The following is a 22,921-nucleotide window of genomic DNA, read 5'->3' as shown; positions in this document are numbered from 1 at the left end:
GGGGGGGGGCAGGGAGGCAACCTCAGGCACTGGGAAGCTCAGCTGGTCCCTTATCACAAGGCAGAGGAAGGGAGGCCTCGAGGTGTCCTGCTTTCCTTCTAAGGTGGTTGTCATTCTGTTTCTCTTCCTCCCTCTCGCCACTGCTTCCTTGGGGGCAGGCTCACAGTACAGTCTGAAGCGAAGGACTTGCCTAGGCACAAATATTGTATTGTTTCACTACACTAGTACAACCAACTTAGTAAGGATGTAGCTCCCTTTGGTAAACGTGCTTATATTGTTATAACTTCATTCCCCCTCAAGGAAAGGCATCTTAACACCAGTATTGCTGGGTACATGCTAAGGTTGTGCAGATTTAGTGATTCCAGTCAGAAAAAGCTGACATGGTTAAATTAAAATGCACAGACCACGCCTAAAGCAAGCTCACAACTCAACAGGGAAGTGCCTTTGTGGCTGATCAGTTCTAGGCAACCTCCGGTTGGTGGGTGGAGACTTGGACATGCTTCAAGCTCTTCTGTGCAAGGCAGGCTGCTAAACAGGAAAAGAAAATGCAAGCAACCCCCTGAGCAGAAGCAGCTAGAGTACAAGCAGACGTAAGGGCAGGGAGAGGAGGCAGCTCAGTCTGTCTTGCCCAGGCACTTTTGCGGCACTCTGGCCAATGAAAAATTCACCACCAGAGGCTACTGTCCAGCAAGACATTGTTGTGCAAACAAGCTGCATCTCCAACTGTAAAAGGAAACCTTTCCTCTCTCAGAGCTAGAGCTTCAGTGAGTGAGCAGGCAGCTCCCGCCCAGCAGCCTCGGTCAGGTAAGCCTGCCCTGCAGCTCTGCTTGGGAATATCTTGATTCTGTTAATTAAACGTAGTTTGGCTCATCAGGAGGGGTTCGGGTGTGGGAGCCTGAGGATGACTACAATGTTCTTTGTGGCACAGGTATTTTTTCTGGCTCTCTCAATGCTAATGATGCGCCCTAAGGCATAGTGCAGATCACAGGCTAAGACCTCACAGTGCAACAGCCATGTTGCAAATGGCTGTTATATTCTTGCCCCTCTCCGCATCTGAACCTTTCCTCTCCCTAGGGAGGGTGGCTGCTGCAGCAGGAATCTGTTTCTTGGGACCACCTGCAAAAAAGCCTGTGGGAGAGGGCTAAGAGAAAGACATGCGTGCTAGTTTGTTTTTGCCTTCTGCCTCCCTGCGCCCTGAAGAGAAAGCCCCATGGGTGGATCTCTGGGATTAACTGGAAGCCAGGGAGAACCCCATACCTTCAGGCTGGTTCTGAGGTATTGCATTCCATCCCACCAGCCTGCCCAGACATAAGATAATACAGCCCATTGGTAACAGAGAGGGAGCCGTGCTAGTCTATGTACTATCAAAACAAAAAGCAATCAAGTAAATATTGAGTCTATTCTGGTATGGCTATGGTCTGAAGAAGTGGGTCTGTCCCATGAAAGCTCACTTAATAAATTATTTTACTAGTTTTTAAAGTGCTACTTGACTGCTTTTTGTTTTGACAGCCCATTGGTGTTACCTTTGCCAGGTAATCATTCTGCCAGACCTTTGCCAGTCCCCTGCTCCAAATACAGGGCCACCCATTCCTGTCCCTTTCCCAGTATGAGGGGCCCACACCCCTGGAGCACGGTGTGGGCAGCTCTGGTTTAAACTGTAGGAAACATTTGATTCCCCCCTCCCACCCCTGTTAATTTTCAACTCTGTTTTAGAGCGGGATTTCTGTAACTCAGGAAGGGACAATTTCAGGCCAAAGTGCCTGATTTGCAAACTTGTTGACCTCCACAAAACCAACTTCCAGTGCTCAGTTTCTGGTTTCTCTATATTCCTTTTTCCAAGGCAGAAAAAGACTCAAATCCATAGGAAAAGTTACATAACCAATGCAGGATAGCTCTATGGCCTGCAAGACTACTGCAGTGAATCACTAACACCCCCCCCAACCCCCAAATCTCTAGTATGGACTGGGGGGAGGCCTCCTCTTTTGGTTGCTAAAACAACCCCAGTGGCAGCTGATTGTGGGCCGCCTAAGGGCTTGCTCCATCTTTCCTGGAAGAGGGCTGCATAAAGGCCATTTTTATTCTCTCAAAGATGTTGATTCTGATCAGGAATGTAACCACCCAGAAACACACCCAGTTCTTGCATTTAGCTGCCCCCTTGTGGCACTTTTCAGCCAGGACTGACAAACATAACTCGTTTCCTCAAGCGCTCTGGCTGACTTGTTAGGTCCTGCTATGCTGCAGGGCTTGGGCTGTGCCCAGTGTTTCCTGTGCGCTTGTGTAGCCACTCAGGAGAAATTCAACTGCCACCCAGCTAATTAGCAGAGCACCCACAGCTAGGTGTTGTTTTTCTATCAGTGGTGCACATCTGCACACGCCTTGGTACCTACAAAACTTTATTTCACATACAGATGGCAAAGAATAATGGGAACATTGGCTGTGACCCCGCTGTGGAATTAGCATTCCCAGTCTACTGTAGAGGGGAAGGATTTCACTGATTTAGGCCCCATCCCAAGGGGATGAGCTAAAGTCTACAGAAGTAAAAAAAAAGTACTTGGCAACCTGAGCATTGTTTCTGAGAGTGGATTTGGGGTTGTGCATATTTGTTCCATGTGCTTGTTGTTTACTTAACTATGTGTATTTTTTTCCCTTTTTAATCCACTATCACCAGTCTCTACCCAGTCGGCCCAATAGCTGTTGACCCTTTTTCCAACGTATTGAGGCCCACACTCACCTCACCAACCAACCTATAGGGCAAAGCATTTCTCATCACCCCAATATGCAAGTCTGGTTCACGTGAGGGGCCCTGCTTACCTTGCCTTTTTATTGCAGGCTGCTCTCTTTATCCACTCTAATGACTCTTCTCTCTTTAAACCTCAATTTACAGTACATCCCTGAAGAACGTAGGAGCCTGGAATTGCCTTCATGGAACTGGATCTCTGCTGTTTAGAGAAACCTGCCTCCACTGACCTGGCATGACAGAGCGGATGTAACCATTCATAGTGTGGTATGGAAACAGCTGTGGTGATTTGTACATACAGATTTTCTGTGACATATTCTAAAGCACTAGTTGTTATTCTTTTAGGCTACATACAGACTAGAAGCATCTGTCTACAGCAGTTACAGTTGGAAGAAATGTTCCAACAAAACTTCTGTCTACAGACTGCATCTATACATAAAAGCAGACAGAATTTTTGACAGGTTCTGTTGACAAAAGGGCCACCCAGAGCGCCTACACGGCTTTATTTCTACAGTTTCTATAGACAAAACGACAGCTTGTGTGTAGGTGCTCCACAAGCTTTGTCAGCAAAACCCAGTTTTTCCCACAAAACTCTCTAGCGTAAACATAGCCTAACTGTTCTATTGTCTCAGTTTGTATGAGGGGCCTTTTATAAATACCTGCAGGCAGTAATGTTCAATTTTTGTTTTCTTACTCTTAGACAATTGTAATATTGGATATTATTTTGCATACTGCGCCTTTGGATGAGTTGTTTGTAGGACAGGACTAAATTATGCCAGTTTAAGTCCCCTTCATGTCAAAGTATGTGGCTACAGTAAGGAGGGGACAGGATCATACCACTCTAACTATAAATCATAGAATCATGGGGCTGGAAGGGACCTCAGGAGGTCATCTAGTCCAGCCCCCTGCTGCAAGCAGGATCAACCCCAACTAAGTCATCCCAGCCAGGACTTTGTCAAGCTGGGACTTAAAAATCTCTAGGGATAGAGATTCTATCACCTCTCAAGGCAATGCATTCCAGTGCTTCACCACCCTCCTCGTGAAGTAGTTTTCCTAATATCCAACCTACTCCTCTCCTACTGTGACTCCTTGTTCTGCCATCTGACACCACTGAGAACTGTTTCTCTCCATCCTCTTTAGAACTCCCTGTCTGGAAGTTGAAGGATGCTATTAAATCACCCGAGTCTTCTCTTCTGTAAACTAAACAAGCCCAAATCCGTCAGCCTCTCCTCACAGTCATGTGCTCTAGCCCCTTAATTATTTTCATTACCTCCCTCTGAACCTGCTCCAGTACATCCACATCCTGGGGGGCCCAAAACTGGACACAATATTCCACATGTGGCCTCACTAGTGCTGAATAGAGGGGAACAACAACTTCTCTAGATCTGCTCGAAATGCTTCTCCTAATGCACCCCAATATGCCACTAGCCTTATTGGCTACAAGGGCACACTCTTTACTCATATCCAGCCTCTCATCCACCATAACCCCTAGGTCCCTTTCCACTGTACTGATGCTTAGCTAGTTGGTCTCCACCTTGTAACAATGCTAGAGATTCTTCCATCCCAAGTACAGGACTCTATACTTCTCCTTGTTGAACCACATCAGATTTCTTTTGGCTCTATCCTCCTATTTATCCAGGTCACTCTGGATCTTATCTCTACCCTCCAACATATCCACCACTCCCCCTAGCTTAGTGTGATCTGCAAACTTTCTGAGGGTACAATCCAGTCCCTCATCCAGGTCATTAATAAAGATGTTGAGCAAAACCATCCCTAGAAACAAGCCTTGGGGCACTCCACTTGAAACCGACTGCCATACAGATATTGAGCCATTGACCACTCCCTGTCGAGCTTGACCATCAACCCAGCTTTCTATTTGTCTTATACTCCATGTATCCTATCCATACTTCCTTAACTTATGGGTAAAAATGTTATGGGAGACTATCAAAAGCTTCCAAGCCTTTCATTCTAGGGACTAAAAGGCAGAGGTGGATGACAAATCCAGGGGTGTTTAAATTCAGTAAATAACAAACGTTTCCTTCACATCCCCCCAAAAGTGAGTGAACAATATAGATCATTTAAAAAATGTTATATTCAGCTATTTGGTATGGCTTTTTTCTCCCTTAGCTCTCAGTTTCTAAGCGAGAAGATAAAACTACTTCTACAAGAAAATGGGTATGTATCTCTTTTGAGATATTTGTACTTCTTAGGTAATGGAATTTGATGTTTGAATATGTAACATTTTACTTATCCAATGCGTGGGGCATACTAGTGAATCTTCTTAGCAGCTGTATGAGAATGATAAGGAGGTAGCATCCCCATTGAGCAGAAGGCGAACAGATAGAAGTTCAGTGACTTCCCCAGGAACACAGAGGAAGTCATCAGCACAACTATAGCTAGATCTCAGAACTTAACCCATAGCTTTTTGCCTTCTTCTGTAGCATGGGGAGTTGTTCACCTGCTGGGATCATCTGGGCACATTTCATCCGATCAAGCCCCTGCCCTTGTAAGGATTTGGGCACTGATGGCAACTTGGTTTGCCCAGTTTGCTTCACTGGGTGCCCCAGGCATTCTCCTGAGGATTGAAATCCTTTAGTTTTGTTAACCTCTCTGAACATAACAGAGAGGTCTCTAGGAGACATTTAATGTCTTGTGGTATGCAGGTCAGACCAGAAGATGTAATGGTGACCTCTGGCCTTAAACCAGCAGAAACCTTCAAAGAATTCAAAGAAACGTTTGAGGAATAAGGCGTCTTCTGGAAGGGGGTTTCCTTCCGAAGGAACCCTGTCTACATGACAGCTTTGGCTTCTGGAAAGGCTCTTCCGGAAGTGAGATCTTGTGGGAATATGTGAGACATTTAAATCCATGCCTCATTTGAATGTCCCCCTCAGCTCATTAGCATGCCCCTTCCAGAAGGGTGGTCCAGTGTAGAGGGGGCGGATGTGATTAGTTAAAGTCTAAACTTTTCAAATGTGTTATAACACACATAATTTTGTATCAAAACAAGGCTTTAAAGAGGACTGTAACACTAATACAAAGTACAGTACTGTCTAATAATAATAATAATAATAATAATAATAATAATAATAAAAAAGAGTAACCGTCCCTGAATATGTGCTGCTGACACACAATTTTTTTTCAGACTACAAAACGTTACCTTTGGCTGAATGGAATGAGTCCCATGTTGGATGCTGGCTAGAATCCATTGGAATTAAGAAAGAATATGTAGAAAAGCTATGTGCAGAGGAAGTGACTGGCCCAGTGCTCAAAGAGATAGATGAACCTTTCCTCAGGAGCATGGGTATGAAAGGAGGCCAAATCCACATAGTAACACGGAAAAGAAATGAACTTTTGGAACATATGCACAAGAATGCAGGGATAGACTCAGCCCATGCTGATAATCCCAGCATTAAGGCTTCAGAAGTGTTAGGTTCTGATGTCACAAACAATGGTAATAAAAGGAAGATGAAAAAGAAGAATTCAGCTGTGCCTATGAAGGCTAATACACTGACTGAAGAGACAGATCATGATTTAAAAGCCCTCAGCATCACAGAGTCCAAAAGTTTTCAAGTAACATCATACCAAAATGGTTCTTCAAAAACAGACAACTGTGGTGCAGTAGAAGAGACTGATAAGGAGCACACAGAAAAAACAATATCCTCTCTTTCTAAGAAAGGAAGTAGAAAAAGTCATTCCTCACACGAAAACACAGTTGAACCATTAACGCTGAGCAAATTTAGACAATTTAAAAATGAAGATACTAATTTTAAATATGTGAAAAACAGGATTCTTGCACCAGAAACTGGAGTCATAGATTTGATCACACCTTGCCATGAATACAAATCTTTTACAATTGCTGCAAAGCTGGACAGGCAACGATTGCAAGCAAAGTTTGCATGTGAAGTGATTAAATATGCATCAGCCTGCATGAATGTTCGAACAAATGGCACAATACACTTCGGGGTAATGGACAGTGTTGAAGACAAAGGCTGGAAACATGGACAGATAGCTGGCATACCGGTAACAGACACAGATGTCTATGTTGATGCATTAGACTACATTGAAAAATGTTTTGAGCCCTCTCACCAACAAACTGCAAGAAATTGCATTCACCCCCCTATTTTTACTGAAGTGATTCAGAAAGACTGTCAAGAACAACTCTTTGTGGTAGAGGTTCACATTGAACCATCATCCAGTATAGTGAAGGGGAAGATCTTTCGAGTACGCTTGCCTAAATTTAATGAAGACAACAATAAAGTGATCCTTGACAAAACTCATGTTCTCTATCAAAGAGTTGGAGCCAAGTCTGAGCCAGTAAAGAACGAAGACCTAGTCACATTTATTCAGGGTTTGGATATGATGGATGTCAGAAGAGAAAAAGCTGAGTCCTCTAGTAATGAGGATCCTAAGGAAATTTCCCAAAATTTAGGGCGAAAGTTATCAGTCCTATTCACTGATGGAAAGAACTATATGAATGATTCTCTGTGGTACATTCTTGTAACAAACAGCTGGGGAAAGCAGGATCTGAAATCTGTCAACTTTTTAATGCGCATGAATATTTTCTGTGTGTTTGACTTTGATGAGAATTCCAATGTGTCAGGTTTATATGCCAAGTATAAAGAGCATCATGCAACAAGGTCACATTTTTTGCACAATTATTCCAATGAAACAAAAATGAGCACCACTGAATTTCAAAAACATCTGGGCCTATTTGATCACACCAGCTGGACATTTTGCAATGGACGTAGTGACTTCCTTGGGGACGAGAAGCCTTGTGATGAAGACACTTGGATTAAAAAAAAGAAGAAGTATCTGAAGAAAGCCATTTCATTTATCTGTGATGAAATCCTTCCTAAGGGATCTTTTGTGGTGCTTTTCCTCCTGTGCTCACCTGTGAAGAAGCCACTTGTAGACACCTTCCATGAATTCTATGCAGAAATGAATGGAATGGATTATATCATATGCATTGCAGAATCCAAAGAAAATTACAAGAAGTGGGCTAACCTAGCTCAGGCATCTTGTAATAGTGAGACACTAGAAGAGAGAAGTATTGTGGGCATGAAGCTAAGTCATGTAGATGCCACTGTTCAAAAAATGCTTCCATCCACAATATGTCCTAGACATTTACCAGTTTCTACAAAAGGTCTGTGTGTGCTTCCAACACTGGAAGAAGAGAAAATGTTTTCCCTTGAAATTTTGTGTACAGATCAATGTGATGATATCAAATTGGATCTTCTGAGCACAAAAGAAATAGAGGAGACAGAACGGACATTTTACCAGGGTAGAAAAGTCAGCTGGAAAAACTTCTGGCTTGCTGATAAAGCAAGCTGTGGAGAAGTCATTGAACGGGAGGCCTGCAGAGATGTTCATAAAATCTTGGATGATATTTTGCATGGGAACAGAATCAGGTATTCTGTGGCTAAATTAAAAATATTTCATCAACCTGGAAGCGGAGGAAGCACCATTGCAAGGCAAGTACTATGGAAAAGAAGAAAGGATTTAAGATGTGCTGTGGTCAAATCCACATACCCAGTGGCAACTGTCTGCCAGCATGCAGTTAATTTTAGAGAATATGATGAAAATGACTTGAAGAACTCTCTTCCAGTCCTCCTCCTGGTTGAAGACTATGACGAAGATTATCTGGATGAATTAAAACATGATTTAATGGATGCAATGGCAGCTCGAAGAAGTCATTTTTCCAAGCCTTGTTTCATCCTTATGGGTTGTAAACGATCTAACGTCCCTGAAAAACTTTGCAAAGCTTCTCCCCTTGATACAGTTGCTGTCACTCACAAACTGACAGACCAAGAGAAACACCTGTTTAAAACCAAAATTGAAAAACTTAAAAAGCAGAAAGACTTCAAACCTGAATTTATTCTTACATTTGTCCTAATGAGTGAGGAGTTTAATGAAACATATGTAAGAGAATTTGTAGAGCACTTGCTCCAGGGCATAGACCTTTCTTCCCCTGTTACTAATTTAATGAGGTATGTTGCTTTGCTCAACTGCTATGTACATAATTCATACATTTCATTGTCACACTGTGAGGCTTTTCTAGGGCTGGGAGCATATACTGAAAAGAGATTGAGAGAGTATGATTTCAAAAATAACTTAAGTGAACAGGCAAGGGTTATTTTTATAGAATTAAGAGAAAATACCACCTGTATTTCATCTATCCACATCATACATTACCTGGTTGCAAAAGAAATTCTATATCAGCTCTCAGGGAGTCAGCCTCAGAGTCAAACTGCAATGAACCTTCTCCAAGAAAAAGTGCTGTTACACCACAGATTTGGACGAGACGACTTCATGAAATTCATCAGAGATCTGTTCATACGACGTGACAAGAAGAGCAGGGGAGACAATACTGACAGTCTCTTCTCTCCATTCATTGAGCATATCTGTAAGGTTGAAAACTGTGAAAAAGCGATAGAGGTTTTAAAAACAGCCTACGAATGCCTGGGAAAGGATGCTTTCTTTGCCCAGCAGCTTGCTCGACTGCATTACAATTATGAAAAATTTGAGGATGCAGAGTATTGGGCAGGAGCAGCCAAATCTCATTTGCCAAATGATTCTTTTATTTTGGATACAGAAGGTCAAGTATACAGGAAATGGTTTAGTTTTACTGTAGACAAAAGGACAGACGAGGTCACTCCTGATGAAGTCATTCAGATGATAGAAATTGCCCTTAAAGCTATGAAATGCTTCAGGGCTGCACAACAGGCTGCAAAGGCAGAGATCGACAGCATGAATAACGCTGGCTACTTTGGAGAGGTTGAAGTGGGATGTCGTCTACTAAAATTCTTGTCTACACTTGAGGTATTTCCTAAAAACACACAAGGGGAACATTCTGAGCTTGTGCGTTATTTGCTAACAGACTACATTCCAGAGGAAATTAAAAAACCATGGGGAAAGCTTCATAGCCGTTTAAAAGGCTTACGCCAGAACATTTACAATGCTCTGGACTGGATTTCGGAAGACCTAAGTTACTTCCAAACTGATAAAAACCAGGAGAAAGAAGATGAGGGAACAAAGGAGGAGAAGGAAGAACAAGTTTACAATCCACGAAAGTGGCTGAAAAGACAATGTGAGGTATATGCTCAATTCTTCACTTCAAAAAATCTGGGAGAAGATAATTCAGAATCCGAAACTCAACTTGTCAGACGCATGAGTATTTATAAGTATGGTGGTGGCAATGTTACTACCATTCTCTCATTTTTGTCAGATTCGAAAGAGAAGAGGTCAGTTGAAAAGTTAGAACAAATAATTAATTTCTACCCTGATGACCCACAGAAAGAGAGGCTGGACGACATTGATCTCATTAATTATATTTTGTGTCATATCACACTAGCATGTTTAGCTCCTGGATCTTCCAAACTTCTTCCTTTTCAAACACTTAGAGCACTCAGCAATAGATTTTTTAAGCAGAGAAGAACAGCATTTCCTGCAAGTGCCTATTTTTTGCTCACCTTGCTGTACTGGCCTGATGATGCATTAGACAAAGAACCTAATTCAGATAAAGACGATATGCTCGTATTAGCTCTTCAAACTATGAAACGCATGCATGACATCAAGGTCAAAAATGTTGCTCCAAGAAAAAAGAAAATCTACACACATTTCTTCCTAGGAAAAGGCTGTGGTCTTAGAAAGATTGTGCATAAGACTAGGATTGATAAATTAATTGACGGATCCCTAAATGATCGGCGGATGAAGTGGCAACATGGCGAGGTGTGGAACATAGGTAAAATACGTGATGTTCTAAGAAGGGTTTCAGGTTGGACAGAGAATGGAAAACTGTTTGTACGGGGTCATGTTGGACAGATTCATATTTTAGCATTACATTATGATTCTGTGCCTCAAGGAAATGAAAATGTGACATTTTATTTAGGATTTTCATTTAATGGTCTTGCTGCCCATGACATTCAGGTTAATAAGTAAAGAAAAAAAATCTCTTCTATAAAGTCATGTACTGTATTAGTCTTATTTGTTACATTAAAACACGTTGTACTTCAAGTATGAAACCCAGGAAAAAACAAGCCCTAAGAATTATGGGGAGAAGCATAACAACCCTGCTTCATCATCTAGAAAATCTGGAAACTAATTTTTAAAGAAAAATTTATTACCATGGAACACAGCAACTGAATAATTATGGCTCCAGCCACTTGTTAAATTTATAAGTGAAAAAATAATTTAAAAGAATGCAACTAAGTAGCACATTAGTTATGGACAAGACTGAAATATGCAAAAGAGATAGGCAATGACAAACTGTCAAAGATCATTTGGCACTTAGATGCTACATCCACTACTGTATGAAGCAGTGTTAATGTCAATTTAATCTTTTCCTCCAAAATCCAGACAGTGGATTCCACAGTAATTACATTATATACTTTATTTTGCTTCTTAGATGCATTAAAAGCACCGTAGGAAAGAATATCATTTGTAATTGTGTTCTGTAATTTTATTTCAGTATTTTCCAAGGAAAGAAAAGAACTTCAAAATGATTAATTTTGTACACATGAACAGACTATTAAGTATACTTCACTGTATAGTGTCACATACTGTATTCAATAACCACATTCAATAATGCAGCAACTCCTTTGTTGTTTTTTGGGGGAGGGTGAAGTGGTGCAAGAAATAGTTTTTTGGGGGAGGAAAAGTAAGCATTTGTTGAAAATACTGTAGTATTTTGCACATCAGTTCTTTAAAAAAGTAGATAAAGCAGGTGAAATAGTGGCTAATCTATCTTTAGCAGCTGTCTTCTTGAATTATGTAAATAGCTTGAAGTGAAAAAAATCCTCTAAGCATTGTTACAAATTCACATAGTTTAAGGCAAAAAAAAAAAAGCCACACATGAGCAGGTCTAACACTGCTAGGTTATATTTTGCAGGAAAAGCACTGACAAATCATTTTCATGTCACATAGTTTATGACAGGTCTTACATATTTACTGATTTCATAGTCTTATTTGAACATCAATAATTTGTGTACATTATAATATACTAATGTTGGCAAGACAAAGCCCTCATATTATAAATATCTTTACTACACCAATTCATTTTTAATGCTGTATAAACAAGCATGTAAAGTAAATCAATATATTCTTTTTGGAGATTGCACTTTTAATTCTTTCATTGTTATTGTATTATTAATTATTACTACTACTACTACTACTACTACTATCTCCCTTAAATTTCACTGGAAGTAAAAATATCCTTTGCATGATGTTCCCAAATTGTTTACTGTAGACATGAGGAGGAGTCCTGCAGCACCTTAAAGACTAATAGGTTTATCTGAACATAGGCTTTTGTGGACAGATGCAGCTGATGAAATAGGTTTTTGACCACAAATGCTTATGCCCAAATGAATCTATTAGTCTTTAAAGGGCCATGGGAATCCCTGCTATTTGTGTAGATACAGATGAACACACCTACCCTCCGATATCTGTCAACACAGACAGGCGATAAAAGGCAGACAGATACAATTTTTTCAAAAATACTCAACAATTAATATCTCTGGGGCAGACACTTAGTTTTGCAGTTTAATGTGAAAGTAGAATTAGCCACCATTTTCCTTTATACAATAATTAAGCCCTACTTCTCTGTTCAAAATCAGGGAGAAGAGGAAGTTGTTTTTAAATTTAAATGAAGTTAGTTACAAAGAAGGCTGTTAAAATCAGCTGACCTGTTTTTAACTTAATGTAATACAGAGAAACCACTCATATATAGAACTCTGTGCTGGAACAAATTTCTAGCCAGATGTGGATATGCATGGATAGAAATTGGTATCTGCTGAAATGCAGGGTTATTCCCAGGAACCACAGAAGCCAAAGGGGAAGAACATGTTACTCCCATTCCTAGGGGTCAGCACCAAGCTGTACATCTTAACCAAGTGGTGCAACCTGCAGGCCAGGCAAAACAAGGGGAGCTCAAGGAGAAGGAGACTCGTGCCCTACTGGCACCCTCCGCATCCTTGCTGGACCATGTGGTGGCAGGGACATCCATCTTGCCGTCCTCCATGGACACCAAGATCCATCAGGACTTTCTCCATTGGGTGGCACAGGGCTTTAACCTCCCTGCTGAGGTGGCTGTGGAAGCAGCACACTATCATAGATGTGCTGTCTGCAGAGGAGCCGGACTGGGCCACCCTGACACTTTTTAAGACCACTAGGGTGAACACTAAGGTTCTGTGGCAGACCCTGACATCTTTTCCTCCAATGACCAAGAGGGTCGACCAAAGGTACTTTGTGCTTCAAAAGGGGTACGAGCATTTATATATCTGCCCCCTCACCAGATTAGTTTGTGGTGGTATGGTTAACTGCCATAAAAATCAGGAGCACCAAGCACCACTCCTAAAAACAGAAGTCAAATCTCTGGGTTTGTTTGGGAGAAAGCTTTATTCCATGGGGTGCCTGCAGCTGTCTGTCTGGTGTCGCTCAGCCACTATGTCTTCAACTCATTAAGTTCCAAGACTGCCAGCAGCCGATAAGCCTGACTTCACTGCCGTCTTACAGGGGTGTATGGTTTCATTGATGGCACTTCAAGTCATGGTGGATTCTACAAGCTCGGCAGCCCACATGATGGCCAGGGGCATTGCAGACATGCAATGCCCGTCAGCACCCTTGGTTCCAGCAAGGCATTATTAGGTAGGCTTAGCAGAGGCACAGGAAGCCACATGGACAGCACCCCACTTTGAGCAGTCTGGGGCTGCTGGCAGGCAGGGAAGCCAGCCTGAGAGTGCTGCTGGCCAGGAGCAGCTTAGGTACACACCTCCCAGCCAAAGACTACCACTGGCATCCAACCCCCTTCTGCATTCCCAGCTCTCTCGCAGACCCTTCGTTCTCTCCTACAACCCTCCCCCAGGCCAGACTCCTCTCCTGCACCCACACACTCTACCAGGCCCAGAACCCCAACATCCTGCCTGAGGTCACAACCCCCTCCTTCATCCAAAGTCCCTGTGAGACCCCCACACCCTCCTTGCACTCCAGTACCTTAGCACAAGCTGTCTTCTACACCCAACCTCCACCCCAGCCCCCACACCCCCTCCAGGAAAAGTACAGCCTCTGATCAGTTACCAAACTCTGAGTTTTTCCCCCCTGCCCTCACAACAAAAATTATTGCCCACCCAGGGCTAGTTCCATGTGCAGAGGCTGAAGGGGAGACTTGGGTTGGCCCTGCATATGGGGGATGCTTGGGGGGGTGGTCTAGTCCAATGCACAGTTGGGGGGGGGGGCAGGGAGGCAACCTCAGGCACTGGGAAGCTCAGCTGGTCCCTTATCACAAGGCAGAGGAAGGGAGGCCTCGAGGTGTCCTGCTTTCCTTCTAAGGTGGTTGTCATTCTGTTTCTCTTCCTCCCTCTCGCCACTGCTTCCTTGGGGGCAGGCTCACAGTACAGTCTGAAGCGAAGGACTTGCCTAGGCACAAATATTGTATTGTTTCACTACACTAGTACAACCAACTTAGTAAGGATGTAGCTCCCTTTGGTAAACGTGCTTATATTGTTATAACTTCATTCCCCCTCAAGGAAAGGCATCTTAACACCAGTATTGCTGGGTACATGCTAAGGTTGTGCAGATTTAGTGATTCCAGTCAGAAAAAGCTGACATGGTTAAATTAAAATGCACAGACCACGCCTAAAGCAAGCTCACAACTCAACAGGGAAGTGCCTTTGTGGCTGATCAGTTCTAGGCAACCTCCGGTTGGTGGGTGGAGACTTGGACATGCTTCAAGCTCTTCTGTGCAAGGCAGGCTGCTAAACAGGAAAAGAAAATGCAAGCAACCCCCTGAGCAGAAGCAGCTAGAGTACAAGCAGACGTAAGGGCAGGGAGAGGAGGCAGCTCAGTCTGTCTTGCCCAGGCACTTTTGCGGCACTCTGGCCAATGAAAAATTCACCACCAGAGGCTACTGTCCAGCAAGACATTGTTGTGCAAACAAGCTGCATCTCCAACTGTAAAAGGAAACCTTTCCTCTCTCAGAGCTAGAGCTTCAGTGAGTGAGCAGGCAGCTCCCGCCCAGCAGCCTCGGTCAGGTAAGCCTGCCCTGCAGCTCTGCTTGGGAATATCTTGATTCTGTTAATTAAACGTAGTTTGGCTCATCAGGAGGGGTTCGGGTGTGGGAGCCTGAGGATGACTACAATGTTCTTTGTGGCACAGGTATTTTTTCTGGCTCTCTCAATGCTAATGATGCGCCCTAAGGCATAGTGCAGATCACAGGCTAAGACCTCACAGTGCAACAGCCATGTTGCAAATGGCTGTTATATTCTTGCCCCTCTCCGCATCTGAACCTTTCCTCTCCCTAGGGAGGGTGGCTGCTGCAGCAGGAATCTGTTTCTTGGGACCACCTGCAAAAAAGCCTGTGGGAGAGGGCTAAGAGAAAGACATGCGTGCTAGTTTGTTTTTGCCTTCTGCCTCCCTGCGCCCTGAAGAGAAAGCCCCATGGGTGGATCTCTGGGATTAACTGGAAGCCAGGGAGAACCCCATACCTTCAGGCTGGTTCTGAGGTATTGCATTCCATCCCACCAGCCTGCCCAGACATAAGATAATACAGCCCATTGGTAACAGAGAGGGAGCCGTGCTAGTCTATGTACTATCAAAACAAAAAGCAATCAAGTAAATATTGAGTCTATTCTGGTATGGCTATGGTCTGAAGAAGTGGGTCTGTCCCATGAAAGCTCACTTAATAAATTATTTTACTAGTTTTTAAAGTGCTACTTGACTGCTTTTTGTTTTGACAGCCCATTGGTGTTACCTTTGCCAGGTAATCATTCTGCCAGACCTTTGCCAGTCCCCTGCTCCAAATACAGGGCCACCCATTCCTGTCCCTTTCCCAGTATGAGGGGCCCACACCCCTGGAGCACGGTGTGGGCAGCTCTGGTTTAAACTGTAGGAAACATTTGATTCCCCCCTCCCACCCCTGTTAATTTTCAACTCTGTTTTAGAGCGGGATTTCTGTAACTCAGGAAGGGACAATTTCAGGCCAAAGTGCCTGATTTGCAAACTTGTTGACCTCCACAAAACCAACTTCCAGTGCTCAGTTTCTGGTTTCTCTATATTCCTTTTTCCAAGGCAGAAAAAGACTCAAATCCATAGGAAAAGTTACATAACCAATGCAGGATAGCTCTATGGCCTGCAAGACTACTGCAGTGAATCACTAACACCCCCCCCAACCCCCAAATCTCTAGTATGGACTGGGGGGAGGCCTCCTCTTTTGGTTGCTAAAACAACCCCAGTGGCAGCTGATTGTGGGCCGCCTAAGGGCTTGCTCCATCTTTCCTGGAAGAGGGCTGCATAAAGGCCATTTTTATTCTCTCAAAGATGTTGATTCTGATCAGGAATGTAACCACCCAGAAACACACCCAGTTCTTGCATTTAGCTGCCCCCTTGTGGCACTTTTCAGCCAGGACTGACAAACATAACTCGTTTCCTCAAGCGCTCTGGCTGACTTGTTAGGTCCTGCTATGCTGCAGGGCTTGGGCTGTGCCCAGTGTTTCCTGTGCGCTTGTGTAGCCACTCAGGAGAAATTCAACTGCCACCCAGCTAATTAGCAGAGCACCCACAGCTAGGTGTTGTTTTTCTATCAGTGGTGCACATCTGCACACGCCTTGGTACCTACAAAACTTTATTTCACATACAGATGGCAAAGAATAATGGGAACATTGGCTGTGACCCCGCTGTGGAATTAGCATTCCCAGTCTACTGTAGAGGGGAAGGATTTCACTGATTTAGGCCCCATCCCAAGGGGATGAGCTAAAGTCTACAGAAGTAAAAAAAAAGTACTTGGCAACCTGAGCATTGTTTCTGAGAGTGGATTTGGGGTTGTGCATATTTGTTCCATGTGCTTGTTGTTTACTTAACTATGTGTATTTTTTTCCCTTTTTAATCCACTATCACCAGTCTCTACCCAGTCGGCCCAATAGCTGTTGACCCTTTTTCCAACGTATTGAGGCCCACACTCACCTCACCAACCAACCTATAGGGCAAAGCATTTCTCATCACCCCAATATGCAAGTCTGGTTCACGTGAGGGGCCCTGCTTACCTTGCCTTTTTATTGCAGGCTGCTCTCTTTATCCACTCTAATGACTCTTCTCTCTTTAAACCTCAATTTACAGTACATCCCTGAAGAACGTAGGAGCCTGGAATTGCCTTCATGGAACTGGATCTCTGCTGTTTAGAGAAACCTGCCTCCACTGACCTGGCATGACAGAGCGGATGTAACCATTCATAGTGTGGTATGGAAACAGCTGTGGTGATTTGTACATACAGATTTTCTGTGACATATTCTAAAGCACTAGTTGTTATTCTTTTAGGCTACATACAGACTAGAAGCATCTGTCTACAGCAGTTACAGTTGGAAGAAATGTTCCAACAAAACTTCTGTCTACAGACTGCATCTATACATAAAAGCAGACAGAATTTTTGACAGGTTCTGTTGACAAAAGGGCCACCCAGAGCGCCTACACGGCTTTATTTCTACAGTTTCTATAGACAAAACGACAGCTTGTGTGTAGGTGCTCCACAAGCTTTGTCAGCAAAACCCAGTTTTTCCCACAAAACTCTCTAGCGTAAACATAGCCTAACTGTTCTATTGTCTCAGTTTGTATGAGGGGCCTTTTATAAATACCTGCAGGCAGTAATGTTCAATTTTTGTTTTCTTACTCTTAGACAATTGTAATATTGGATATTATTTTGCATACTGCGCCTTTGGATGAGTTGTTTGTAGGACAGGACTAAATTATGCCAGTTTAAGTCCCCTTCATGTCAAAGTATGTGGCTACAGTAAGGAGGGGACAGGATCATACCACTCTAACTATAAATCATAGAATCATGGGGCTGGAAGGGACCTCAGGAGGTCATCTAGTCCAGCCCCCTGCTGCAAGCAGGATCAACCCCAACTAAGTCATCCCAGCCAGGACTTTGTCAAGCTGGGACTTAAAAATCTCTAGGGATAGAGATTCTATCACCTCTCAAGGCAATGCATTCCAGTGCTTCACCACCCTCCTCGTGAAGTAGTTTTCCTAATATCCAACCTACTCCTCTCCTACTGTGACTCCTTGTTCTGCCATCTGACACCACTGAGAACTGTTTCTCTCCATCCTCTTTAGAACTCCCTGTCTGGAAGTTGAAGGATGCTATTAAATCACCCGAGTCTTCTCTTCTGTAAACTAAACAAGCCCAAATCCGTCAGCCTCTCCTCACAGTCATGTGCTCTAGCCCCTTAATTATTTTCATTACCTCCCTCTGAACCTGCTCCAGTACATCCACATCCTGGGGGGCCCAAAACTGGACACAATATTCCACATGTGGCCTCACTAGTGCTGAATAGAGGGGAACAACAACTTCTCTAGATCTGCTCGAAATGCTTCTCCTAATGCACCCCAATATGCCACTAGCCTTATTGGCTACAAGGGCACACTCTTTACTCATATCCAGCCTCTCATCCACCATAACCCCTAGGTCCCTTTCCACTGTACTGATGCTTAGCTAGTTGGTCTCCACCTTGTAACAATGCTAGAGATTCTTCCATCCCAAGTACAGGACTCTATACTTCTCCTTGTTGAACCACATCAGATTTCTTTTGGCTCTATCCTCCTATTTATCCAGGTCACTCTGGATCTTATCTCTACCCTCCAACATATCCACCACTCCCCCTAGCTTAGTGTGATCTGCAAACTTTCTGAGGGTACAATCCAGTCCCTCATCCAGGTCATTAATAAAGATGTTGAGCAAAACCATCCCTAGAAACAAGCCTTGGGGCACTCCACTTGAAACCGACTGCCATACAGATATTGAGCCATTGACCACTCCCTGTCGAGCTTGACCATCAACCCAGCTTTCTATTTGTCTTATACTCCATGTATCCTATCCATACTTCCTTAACTTATGGGTAAAAATGTTATGGGAGACTATCAAAAGCTTCCAAGCCTTTCATTCTAGGGACTAAAAGGCAGAGGTGGATGACAAATCCAGGGGTGTTTAAATTCAGTAAATAACAAACGTTTCCTTCACATCCCCCCAAAAGTGAGTGAACAATATAGATCATTTAAAAAATGTTATATTCAGCTATTTGGTATGGCTTTTTTCTCCCTTAGCTCTCAGTTTCTAAGCGAGAAGATAAAACTACTTCTACAAGAAAATGGGTATGTATCTCTTTTGAGATATTTGTACTTCTTAGGTAATGGAATTTGATGTTTGAATATGTAACATTTTACTTATCCAATGCGTGGGGCATACTAGTGAATCTTCTTAGCAGCTGTATGAGAATGATAAGGAGGTAGCATCCCCATTGAGCAGAAGGCGAACAGATAGAAGTTCAGTGACTTCCCCAGGAACACAGAGGAAGTCATCAGCACAACTATAGCTAGATCTCAGAACTTAACCCATAGCTTTTTGCCTTCTTCTGTAGCATGGGGAGTTGTTCACCTGCTGGGATCATCTGGGCACATTTCATCCGATCAAGCCCCTGCCCTTGTAAGGATTTGGGCACTGATGGCAACTTGGTTTGCCCAGTTTGCTTCACTGGGTGCCCCAGGCATTCTCCTGAGGATTGAAATCCTTTAGTTTTGTTAACCTCTCTGAACATAACAGAGAGGTCTCTAGGAGACATTTAATGTCTTGTGGTATGCAGGTCAGACCAGAAGATGTAATGGTGACCTCTGGCCTTAAACCAGCAGAAACCTTCAAAGAATTCAAAGAAACGTTTGAGGAATAAGGCGTCTTCTGGAAGGGGGTTTCCTTCCGAAGGAACCCTGTCTACATGACAGCTTTGGCTTCTGGAAAGGCTCTTCCGGAAGTGAGATCTTGTGGGAATATGTGAGACATTTAAATCCATGCCTCATTTGAATGTCCCCCTCAGCTCATTAGCATGCCCCTTCCAGAAGGGTGGTCCAGTGTAGAGGGGGCGGATGTGATTAGTTAAAGTCTAAACTTTTCAAATGTGTTATAACACACATAATTTTGTATCAAAACAAGGCTTTAAAGAGGACTGTAACACTAATACAAAGTACAGTACTGTCTAATAATAATAATAATAATAATAATAATAATAATAATAAAAAAAGAGTAACCGTCCCTGAATATGTGCTGCTGACACACAATTTTTTTTCAGACTACAAAACGTTACCTTTGGCTGAATGGAATGAGTCCCATGTTGGATGCTGGCTAGAATCCATTGGAATTAAGAAAGAATATGTAGAAAAGCTATGTGCAGAGGAAGTGACTGGCCCAGTGCTCAAAGAGATAGATGAACCTTTCCTCAGGAGCATGGGTATGAAAGGAGGCCAAATCCACATAGTAACACGGAAAAGAAATGAACTTTTGGAACATATGCACAAGAATGCAGGGATAGACTCAGCCCATGCTGATAATCCCAGCATTAAGGCTTCAGAAGTGTTAGGTTCTGATGTCACAAACAATGGTAATAAAAGGAAGATGAAAAAGAAGAATTCAGCTGTGCCTATGAAGGCTAATACACTGACTGAAGAGACAGATCATGATTTAAAAGCCCTCAGCATCACAGAGTCCAAAAGTTTTCAAGTAACATCATACCAAAATGGTTCTTCAAAAACAGACAACTGTGGTGCAGTAGAAGAGACTGATAAGGAGCACACAGAAAAAACAATATCCTCTCTTTCTAAGAAAGGAAGTAGAAAAAGTCATTCCTCACACGAAAACACAGTTGAACCATTAACGCTGAGCAAATTTAGACAATTTAAAAATGAAGATACTAATTTTAAATATGTGAAAAACAGGATTCTTGCACCAGAAACTGGAGTCATAGATTTGATCACACCTTGCCATGAATACAAATCTTTTACAATTGCTGCAAAGCTGGACAGGCAACGATTGCAAGCAAAGTTTGCATGTGAAGTGATTAAATATGCATCAGCCTGCATGAATGTTCGAACAAATGGCACAATACACTTCGGGGTAATGGACAGTGTTGAAGACAAAGGCTGGAAACATGGACAGATAGCTGGCATACCGGTAACAGACACAGATGTCTATGTTGATGCATTAGACTACATTGAAAAATGTTTTGAGCCCTCTCACCAACAAACTGCAAGAAATTGCATTCACCCCCCTATTTTTACTGAAGTGATTCAGAAAGACTGTCAAGAACAACTCTTTGTGGTAGAGGTTCACATTGAACCATCATCCAGTATAGTGAAGGGGAAGATCTTTCGAGTACGCTTGCCTAAATTTAATGAAGACAACAATAAAGTGATCCTTGACAAAACTCATGTTCTCTATCAAAGAGTTGGAGCCAAGTCTGAGCCAGTAAAGAACGAAGACCTAGTCACATTTATTCAGGGTTTGGATATGATGGATGTCAGAAGAGAAAAAGCTGAGTCCTCTAGTAATGAGGATCCTAAGGAAATTTCCCAAAATTTAGGGCGAAAGTTATCAGTCCTATTCACTGATGGAAAGAACTATATGAATGATTCTCTGTGGTACATTCTTGTAACAAACAGCTGGGGAAAGCAGGATCTGAAATCTGTCAACTTTTTAATGCGCATGAATATTTTCTGTGTGTTTGACTTTGATGAGAATTCCAATGTGTCAGGTTTATATGCCAAGTATAAAGAGCATCATGCAACAAGGTCACATTTTTTGCACAATTATTCCAATGAAACAAAAATGAGCACCACTGAATTTCAAAAACATCTGGGCCTATTTGATCACACCAGCTGGACATTTTGCAATGGACGTAGTGACTTCCTTGGGGACGAGAAGCCTTGTGATGAAGACACTTGGATTAAAAAAAAGAAGAAGTATCTGAAGAAAGCCATTTCATTTATCTGTGATGAAATCCTTCCTAAGGGATCTTTTGTGGTGCTTTTCCTCCTGTGCTCACCTGTGAAGAAGCCACTTGTAGACACCTTCCATGAATTCTATGCAGAAATGAATGGAATGGATTATATCATATGCATTGCAGAATCCAAAGAAAATTACAAGAAGTGGGCTAACCTAGCTCAGGCATCTTGTAATAGTGAGACACTAGAAGAGAGAAGTATTGTGGGCATGAAGCTAAGTCATGTAGATGCCACTGTTCAAAAAATGCTTCCATCCACAATATGTCCTAGACATTTACCAGTTTCTACAAAAGGTCTGTGTGTGCTTCCAACACTGGAAGAAGAGAAAATGTTTTCCCTTGAAATTTTGTGTACAGATCAATGTGATGATATCAAATTGGATCTTCTGAGCACAAAAGAAATAGAGGAGACAGAACGGACATTTTACCAGGGTAGAAAAGTCAGCTGGAAAAACTTCTGGCTTGCTGATAAAGCAAGCTGTGGAGAAGTCATTGAACGGGAGGCCTGCAGAGATGTTCATAAAATCTTGGATGATATTTTGCATGGGAACAGAATCAGGTATTCTGTGGCTAAATTAAAAATATTTCATCAACCTGGAAGCGGAGGAAGCACCATTGCAAGGCAAGTACTATGGAAAAGAAGAAAGGATTTAAGATGTGCTGTGGTCAAATCCACATACCCAGTGGCAACTGTCTGCCAGCATGCAGTTAATTTTAGAGAATATGATGAAAATGACTTGAAGAACTCTCTTCCAGTCCTCCTCCTGGTTGAAGACTATGACGAAGATTATCTGGATGAATTAAAACATGATTTAATGGATGCAATGGCAGCTCGAAGAAGTCATTTTTCCAAGCCTTGTTTCATCCTTATGGGTTGTAAACGATCTAACGTCCCTGAAAAACTTTGCAAAGCTTCTCCCCTTGATACAGTTGCTGTCACTCACAAACTGACAGACCAAGAGAAACACCTGTTTAAAACCAAAATTGAAAAACTTAAAAAGCAGAAAGACTTCAAACCTGAATTTATTCTTACATTTGTCCTAATGAGTGAGGAGTTTAATGAAACATATGTAAGAGAATTTGTAGAGCACTTGCTCCAGGGCATAGACCTTTCTTCCCCTGTTACTAATTTAATGAGGTATGTTGCTTTGCTCAACTGCTATGTACATAATTCATACATTTCATTGTCACACTGTGAGGCTTTTCTAGGGCTGGGAGCATATACTGAAAAGAGATTGAGAGAGTATGATTTCAAAAATAACTTAAGTGAACAGGCAAGGGTTATTTTTATAGAATTAAGAGAAAATACCACCTGTATTTCATCTATCCACATCATACATTACCTGGTTGCAAAAGAAATTCTATATCAGCTCTCAGG

At 42.6% G+C, this 22,921-nt stretch overlaps 2 protein-coding genes across 2 annotated transcripts; both read left to right on the top strand.

Moving 5' to 3' along the window:
* Positions 1 to 45: 45 nt before the first annotated feature.
* Positions 46 to 11,966, top strand: LOC142006474 (sterile alpha motif domain-containing protein 9-like). Its single transcript, XM_074983235.1, has 4 exons — positions 46 to 804; positions 2,885 to 3,004; positions 4,865 to 4,912; positions 5,880 to 11,966. Exons 3-4 carry the CDS (start codon positions 4,909 to 4,911, stop codon positions 10,673 to 10,675), a joined length of 4,800 nt encoding a protein of 1,599 aa, XP_074839336.1. The 5' UTR covers positions 46 to 804; positions 2,885 to 3,004; positions 4,865 to 4,908; the 3' UTR covers positions 10,676 to 11,966.
* A 2,022-nt stretch (positions 11,967 to 13,988) lies between these two features.
* LOC142006476 (sterile alpha motif domain-containing protein 9-like) lies at positions 13,989 to 22,917 on the top strand (the record flags this gene model as incomplete). Its single annotated transcript, XM_074983238.1, has 4 exons — positions 13,989 to 14,760; positions 16,841 to 16,960; positions 18,821 to 18,868; positions 19,837 to 22,917. Coding segments are annotated over exons 3-4 (3,085 nt in total), but the record flags the coding sequence as incomplete, so codon positions are not given.
* Positions 22,918 to 22,921: the final 4 nt, after the last annotated feature.

The sequence above is a fragment of the Carettochelys insculpta genome, unplaced genomic scaffold, assembly GCF_033958435.1.
Source record: "Carettochelys insculpta isolate YL-2023 unplaced genomic scaffold, ASM3395843v1 scaffold_0072, whole genome shotgun sequence".
NCBI lineage: Eukaryota > Metazoa > Chordata > Testudines > Carettochelyidae > Carettochelys > Carettochelys insculpta.
Note: the sequence above shows the minus strand (reverse complement) of the source record. Positions and strands in the feature narration are given on the sequence as shown.